The following is an 8,583-nucleotide window of genomic DNA, read 5'->3' as shown; positions in this document are numbered from 1 at the left end:
AATCCAAAAAAATTGGTGTTTGGGGGGGGGGGGTGCGCTTTACAAATCAATTAGTATTGTCGTAATGAACCCAAGGTTCATGTTTTTGCCACAGAGAGTAGAGTGGGTTTTCTGACTATAGGATTTGGTGCTCAGGACCAAAGGCTTCATGCGTTCATCAATATTGGCCAGGAATAAGCACGGACCAAGGCTGTGGCGGACATTTTTCAAAGTACAGACCTTAGTAAAGGACACGAAGGTACATTTCAAACTAAAACCTTTAAAAAACACTCTAGTCTGGTGTGCACACACCTATGTATACGACAATTCAGAACTGCACCAGCAATAGAGGACTACAAATCCCAGCAATATATTCTATAGTATTGCAGAAAGATTTGAAGCTACATACTCTGTGTTGCTTCCGGATCACGGCCTCAGGATCATGTCTCCAGGGTCTCAGGATGGCTCTATGCTGGGCAGTGCGATATTTAGTCAGACTCAGGAAATTCCAACATACATTGCAAAAAGCTTGCATTTTATCGAATATGGGAGATAAAAGGGATGCTTTGCTCTGCAAAGGCTTCCCCTACCCCGACCCCAGCGTCAGGCCCCTCTTCAACCTTGGGCACCAGCTGCTTGGTACTCCTGTGCTCTAGAGTTTGCGAGGCCTTAGGCGAAACCTAAACATGAGGCCCCACTCAGGCCTGTGGGGTCTCACCATGTCTCTGTGGGGTTTAACCAGGCTGGTGAGACCCCCCAAAAAGCGCCCTGGTGAGATCCCAAAGAGCTCTGGTGAAATCCCAAAGAGCCCTGGTGAAATCCCAAAGAGCCCCGGTTTAACCAGGGCTCTATAGGGTCTGACCAGGGCTTTGTAGGGTCCCAACAGGGCTCTGTGGGGTTTAACCAAGGCTGGTGAGAACCCACAGAGCCCTGGTGAGACCACACAGAGGCCTGGTTAAACCAAGGCTCTGTAGGGTCTCACCAGCACCAGGGCTCTGTAGGGTCTCACCAGGGCTATGTGGGGTCTCACCAGCCTGGTTAGACCCCACAGAGCCCTGCTTAAACTAGGGTTCTGTGGGGTCTCACCAGGGCTCTGGGGTTTGACCAGGGCTCTGTGGGGGCTTACCAGGGCTCTGTGGGGACTGGTTAGACCACACAAAGCCTGGTAAAACCCCACAGAGCCCTGGGTAAACCAGGGCTCTGTAGGGTCTCGCCAGGGCTCTGTATGGTCTAACCAGCTTGGTTAGACCCCCACAGGGCCCTGATGAGATCCCAAAGAGCCCTGGTGAAATCCCAAAGAGCCCTCCAGGGCTCTATAGGGTCTCATCAGGGCTTTGTAGAGTCCCAACAGGGCTCTGTGGGGTTTAACCAGGGCTGGTGAGACCCCACAGAGGCATGGTTAAACCAGGGCTCTGTGGGGGCCTCACCAGGGCAGCAGGCCTCTGGGGAGTCTCACCAGCCTTGTTAGACCCACAGAGCCCTAGTGAGCCCCCACAGGGCCCTGGGTAAACCAGGGCTCTCATCTGCTCTCCACAGGGCTCTCCTCAGGGCTCTCCAGGCCGCCACTCACCAGTACTGTGCTGGCTGCGTCTCGGGGGCGGGAGCTGGCAGGAGCGTGCAGGCCCAGCCGATGTTGACATAGTCTCCATCTGCTGCTGAAGATAAACTCCGCCCTCCCAGCCAGAGGTCCTCGTGTGGTGGATGGGAGGGGTGAGGTCTCTTCTCATTGGCTGGTGGGCAGAGCTCCAGAAGACCGAGTGGATGGACCGTACCGGCGATCGAGGAAACGTATGAGCTCTCAGCCCTGCAGAGATCAGCAGAGTAGCAGCAAGCTAGCCTGGTGCTCAAGGCTAAATAGGGACCCGATGCTGGGGTGGGGGAAGCCTTGGGCACCAGGCCAGCTAATTACTGCTACTGTACTGATCTCTACAAAGGCTTCCCCCCTCAACGTCAAGCCCCTATAATTCAGTTTTGGGCACCAGCTGCTTGCTGCTACTGTGCTGATGCAGAATCAGTACAGTAGCAGCAAGCAGGTGGTGCCAAAGGCTGTATAGGGGTCCGACGCTGGGGTGGGGGAATCCTTTGCAGAGATCAGTACAGTAGCAGCAAGCAGGTGGTGCAAAAGGCTGAATAGGGGCCCGACGTTGTGGTGGGGGCGAGGGAAGCCTTTGCAGAGAATAGCTGCTGTCCTCTGCAAAGGCTTGGCCTACCCCCACCCCAGGGTCGGGCCCCTATTCAGTCTTGGGCACCAGGCCAGCTGCTTGCTTTTTCTGTGGTGCACGTGGGCAGGAAGGTACCATATGGGGGGGGGGGGGGGGGTTGGAGTTGGGACGTACCAACTGTTCCTTACGACCGCGGCGGACCCTGCAAGGACCAGTCACGGACACCTTGCCGATCCCTGAATTGGCTCATGCATAAGAGATTTCTTTTCTTTTCTAAAACCTTTTTTTCAAACTGGAAACATTTACTTTGTATTATAGAACATCTTATAACAGGTGGATTTCTTTTAGTAAAATATGTTTGGGCTACTTCTTTTTACTAGTGAAAATACATAGCTTCACGCTGCAGGATGTTACAGTATATTCGCTGTCTGCATGCAGAAATATACCCCCTTGCCTTGCTCCTGATAAGGGCTGATACTAATAAATGCAGGAAATGCCTAATCAGAGTTCATTCTTCCTCAGAACAAATAGCAAATATATAAATATATAATACGTATAAATAGCAAAATAGAACTAGCCATGGGTGGCATGATAAGTGGGCCTTTGAAGACCAACACAAGCTCCTCTGGCAGCTGTAGGAACTGGTTAGTTGTTAAAACATCTGTCCATAAGTTGGTCCAGTCCTTTATGTGGAGGAGAGGAAAAGATCAAAGTCTCAGGTGTGTATCGCTGTTACTTCCAGTGTTAGAGCAAAGTATGGGAGTATGGGCAGATATCTCATCTATGGCCTGCTGAAGTCTTCCAAGAGCAGAAAAAGACGTGTCCAAAGTCCTTTTTTGTAAAGTAGACCTTCTTATACATGTATGCATGTGGAAACCAGGTGTAATAAGCAAAAGTAGAAACAAGTCATTATGAACTACAGCCAATTTTATAGAAAGCCTCCACATCACAGTTAGAAACAGCTTTAATATGCTTTGATTTTTCCAAAATGCAAACCAAAAATTACCAATTATTTGCAATGTATCCAAATATCAAAAATAGAAATGCATTTTAATCACAGTTACCCCACATCCTGTAAGTATTTGTATTTTATTTATTTTTTTTAATTTTTCCACACAAGATAAGAAACATAGCAAACTGTAACTTTATATAGCAAACAATAACTTTATACACGATGCCTAATCCCACACTTCTGCAGTGGGATGTTTATCGAAGAACCAACTTAAGTGCTATACAGTTTTATTAAAGGCACTGTTCACTTGCCTTGGCATCATCACTCAGTGTTATGCTTACATAGGGGTTTAAGTCCATATGTATTATCCATTCTATGTACCTTGAAATCACTATACAGACAACTGAAATTAAAAGTTCTGTATACACTAAAGTTATCAACATTGAAAATCAAGGCTACAATAATGCATACATTGGTTTCCCTTGTTTCCAGGTCAAAAGACTATCTAGCGATTAGAGATCCCATGTGCATAAAACATGCAATCAAATTATTTAACCTCTGGAGTGTAATATAAGATCGAACAAAGGGAGACAATATACTTTTTGTTACATTAACTATCCACTACATTGTCATTTTCTTTCAGAAAAATACTTATTTTTATTATCCGACTCAAAAAAAGAGAAAGCTTAAAAAATTAGGCACTGACTGTATTTAAGGCACATTGGTATCCTTGCACAATGGAATAGCCCAGCCCTGCATTTAGAAATACTTTAGGTGTAGCTTCAGTGGAATAGAGTGTATGCATACAAACTGTAACAGAAGAATTGACTGACATGCAAATAACTCTGGAGGTTGGAATAGGATGCAACTGCAAGGGGCTGTCATTACTTCTACCAGCAACCATTCTTCCTTTAGACATAACATACTTATCTTTCTTACAAATGTTGGTGGTTGTTATATAGCCAAACCACCCATTGCACGGATCCCTCTGTATAAGAGCTGACCACCCGACCTGCTTCTCTGATACAAAATTAAAGCCCCCAAAATACACAAAAATTACTTTCTGTTTGGGGAGTATCTGTTCTTGTGTTACCCTGGCCTTCCCGCAGCTGGTTCTGAAGATTGCTTACCAACAACTCTAAAGCTCCAGGTAGATTAACATATTCACAATTTACGTGACATTAATAGCAGATGATTGATACATTGTTATTTTAGCTAAATATTTTTATGCTGGCCATACACAGTAAGGTGTTTTGTTATTTGCAATTCTTCAAACGGACAGACAATCATTGGAAATGTGTTGCTTGCAAGTCAAATTACTTTAGCTGCATTATTTTTCTGGAAGACAGATTTCAGGTCTAATAAGTAACGTGGCAGCCAATGTAACAACAGCTACTGGGGCCATGGCCGTGTTGGAGCCCAGCTATTGAACCCTGATTCAAAAATGCTTGTCTTTTTCCCGCTTACTGCACCAACTGATGGGGCCAAGAGTAGTTCACCTGCACCTCTGGGCTGAGGGTTCTCTCCCTCTTCAGTGAATAATTTCTATTTATTAGATAATCTGTTTTTCTTTAAATTGTCCTGTGCTTGAACAACAGATTTTCCACACTATAGATTCTCATTGCTTCAATAATCTTGATATTGGTCATTTATACTAAAGTAATGCCTGTCATGAAAATGACGCCATAAGCACCTATTTATGCCTGCATATTAATTTAGACGTTTATTCTGAAAGGTTTCTTGAAGGTTGGCCCAGAAATATTGGCCAATGGATTTGCATAAAAAAGGTCATATAGAAGCCAATAGGGAGGCATACAAGGAAACGGGTCAGCATTCAACGCTAATGCGAAGCAAAACAACAAATCCTACAAAGGTCAAAAGATCTAGAGCCCCCAGGTGTATGGCAAATATAATTCCAACCAAAGCACAATACTCTGTATACAGGACTATCAAAGACTTTGGTAGTTCAATATACAGGGTATTGGGATTCAGCATTCATCGCTACCATGGGGTTGTGCAGACTTCTAAAGATACACATGGATAAAAATCGGTGCCTGAACTTAATTCACATGCTTTCTTCTCAGTTTCATGTTCATCACAGGTATACTTTACCTGGCTTCCAGGAGGTGTGTTCTGGTGCCAATTCAAATGAATGGCAACGCAATGCACCTAGTGCATGGTAATGCAGGCTATGTGTGCTGTGCGATAGTGTATGTTAATTGAACAGTATCATGCAATTAACACACTGCTATGGTGTGAATGGGCCCTTAAAGTGATGCTTGAATCTTCATTGCATTAGAAAAAACACTGGATAGTGTATGGCCAGCTTTAGCCAAGATGGGAAAAGGTTACAACAATACATTTGATATTAAACTCCCTTGAAACTGCTTCACTTAAAAAAAAGAAGGTATGTACAAAAGAGCATAAAATAAACAGTACACAGTAGCAAACAGATACAATATTCACATAAAAGCACTGGAAGTTCCAACATGGTGTACAAGTCTTTCAATCATAAACAGTCACATTGTAATAATGTTAGTTTTGGGGAATCCAAACCCCTTAGGCTATAGATCCACCATCTCATATTGGTAAGCCCAAGTGCATTGGTAACCATGTGTGTTCTTCAGTGAGGTGGGAATAGTCCTTGACCAGGTTTATAAGCTGTCAGTATATATAATACATGGGCTTGTTTCCTCGCACAGTTCCAGTTGCACACTAGATGCAAACCATTTCTTGGCCCCCCCACAATTGTAATTGAGTGTTGTTCTGTAAATGTTCTTGGCATGTTTGGGGTATATGATGGTTGTGCTTTGAAACCTTAAGGGTTTGTTGCGAGGTTCAAAGAGCAGCTGAGATTTGTAATTCCTCCACGTGCAGTTTGGAGTGGAGATGATGGTCTCACTGTAGGACGTGATGGTAGGAACTGGAGAATAGAACACATGATCTCGGTAATGCTTTTCTGAATCATATTTGATCTCGGAATTGCACCTGTAAGAAGAAGTTTAAGGTAAGATAAATCATGTACATATACTAATGTCATATGATTCAAATAATTCAAATTTAACAGAAAACGTGTTTTAATTGTGGCATCCACAACTTCAAAAAAGTTTTTTGTTTGTTATAGAAGTTGACCAAATACAGAATATGTTTATTTATCCATGAATTGCAGTATATAGGAAATTCCTATGCAACTTGGTTCCATCTAGTGGCCATAATGTGCTGCAAATATAAAAGCCAGGTGTTCGCAGAGTAAACTACTCTGCAAATGTTTTATAAATACACCCCTAAATTAATATTTGTATGGAATATTGCAGTGCCATGTGATCTCTTTGTGCCTAGACAGATTGTCCCATTTATTAGAACTGGGTAGCTAAATAAAACATATATTCTGTGAAAATTCCATGTTAAATAATACAATCACTAATAAATAAGTAATTCTTTATAAAGATAGTTTCACAGTAACAAATATTTTTTTTTTAAAACATGTACATCACAACTTCATCAGTTTTGGCAACATACCCTTCTCTTTGGCCTGTCCTAAATAGAATTGATCTTTTCCTTTCTTTGGCCATTAAACCATTTTATATAAGAGAACCTGATTGGTTCAGAATAGCCTCCTGAAAGATGAACAGCTCACAAAGATGGACAGCTTTCAAAGAGGGACAACTCACAAAGATGAACAACTCACAAAGGTGAACAGCTTACAAAGAGGGACGACTCACAAAGATGAACAGCTCACAAAGATGGACAGCTCACAAAGATGGACAGCTCACAAAGATGGACAGCTCGCAAAGATGAACAGCTCGCAAAGATGAACAACTCGCAAAGATGAACAACTCACAAAGATGGACAGCTCACAAAGATGGACAGCTCACAAAGATGGACAGCTCACAAAGTTGGACAGCTCACAAAGATGGACAGAGATGGACAGCTCACAAAGATGGACAACTCACAAAGATGGACAGCTCACAAACATGGACAACTCACAAAAATGGACAGTTCACAAAGATGGACAGCTTACAAAGATGGACAATTTACAAAGATTGACAACTCACAAAAATGGACAACTCACAGAAATGGACAATTCACAAAGATGGACAGCTCAAAAAGATGGACAGCTCAAAGATCTGATTTACCTTATCTCTTGTATTGGCTCAGGATTCACTTCAATACTCTCTCCAAACACAACTGGTTGCATCCTTGGCCGTGCTTCTGGCATGGAGTTGTTGAGCAGGAGGTATGGTATCTATCAGGAAAAACACATATGTTTATGCTCAGCTAGTAACAGCATAGAAATAAGCTATGTATGTGTATGAAATAGACTAGAAAAGGGTTTTATATAGTACATTCAGCTAGAAACTAAAATCAGTGAATCTGTGGAGAATCTTACAATTTGCGCATCACAATTGCACTAAATCCTCAATTACGTGGTTCTTTTCAAATCAAGTAGAAATGCATGCAGATATTCAGGCAAATTAAAAATAAACAAATCACAGATTCCAAACATCACGACATCATTTGAGTCCCTGGGGCTTTTTTTGCCTAAATCCTCGAGTCCCAGAGCATTTTTTTTTTGGCAATAACTTAACTGGCTATACCTTTTTGGTTTTATAGTCTACCCCAAGGTATTATACATAATTTTGTTTCAGGACAGATAGAGCATTATGTTTGTACCAAATTTGGATGCATATATTTATATTTCTTTGGTGTTTACTGGAAATAAATGTAAAAAAATTAATAAAAATGCATTTTCCTGTAATTCTACCTGGGACATTGTTTACATAATGTGTGTACTTTCATATATTTACCCCAAAATATGATCAGCAAAATCTACTGATTAAAAAAAATATATAATTAGTGCAACTTGTATGTAATGCAGCAGAATGGTAATGCTTAACCCCTTTGTGACGGGAGACGTACAGTGTACGTCTTGTCACTTTGTGCCTATATGACTGGCCACGTACACTGTACGTGACGAGTTATATCAGGCTTTGTAATGCCGGTATTTGCTGATTCTCAGCATTTAACAGTCATTCATTAATGTCTCAGTATTGAGGCATTAATTAATGAAATAATTAAGCTTTTTGTAAAAGCTTCTTCCTTTCATTAATGAAAGAATGAAGCCGTTACATGCAAATAGAGGACCGCAATTTGCGATCCCGTATTTGACAGCTCAAAATAGCAGAGAGGCAGCAGTGACTCACCTCACCTCTCTGCTATTTGTTTTGACAGCTCGAGAGCCCGATGTTTAGATACATTTCACTGAAAGGATACAAAGTATCTCTTTTGAGTGAAATGTATCATTTCTGATCGTCTAGGCACGATCAAAGAGCTTTTAGTGAGATCTGAATCTGACTAAAGTCAGGATCAGTCTCTAAGGTTATTATTAGCTGTTCCTAAGTTTGGATCAGCCTAATAGCCAAAAATAAAATAAAAAAGTTAATTTATCAAGCTGTCATAGTGATTGCTTGATATAAACTGACAAGAAAA

At 42.0% G+C, this 8,583-nt stretch overlaps 1 protein-coding gene across 1 annotated transcript in view; it reads right to left on the bottom strand.

Annotated features, from left to right (window-relative positions):
* Positions 1-5,335: 5,335 nt before the first annotated feature.
* The window catches only part of RFLNA (refilin A), a 44,050-nt gene continuing 40,802 nt past the window's right edge, over positions 5,336-8,583 (bottom strand). The window contains exons 3-4 of the mRNA XM_018557207.1: positions 7,230-7,339; positions 5,336-6,081 (exon numbers count right to left, since the gene is read on the bottom strand). Of these exons, the coding sequence (XP_018412709.1) occupies positions 5,748-6,081; positions 7,230-7,339 (444 nt within the window). The 3' untranslated portion in view covers positions 5,336-5,747. The remainder of the gene's footprint in view (positions 6,082-7,229; positions 7,340-8,583) is intronic.

Source organism: Nanorana parkeri, unplaced genomic scaffold (assembly GCF_000935625.1).
Source record: "Nanorana parkeri isolate BGI_ZX_2015 unplaced genomic scaffold, ASM93562v1 scaffold13, whole genome shotgun sequence".
Classification (NCBI taxonomy): Eukaryota; Metazoa; Chordata; class Amphibia; order Anura; family Dicroglossidae; genus Nanorana; species Nanorana parkeri.
Note: the sequence above shows the minus strand (reverse complement) of the source record. Positions and strands in the feature narration are given on the sequence as shown.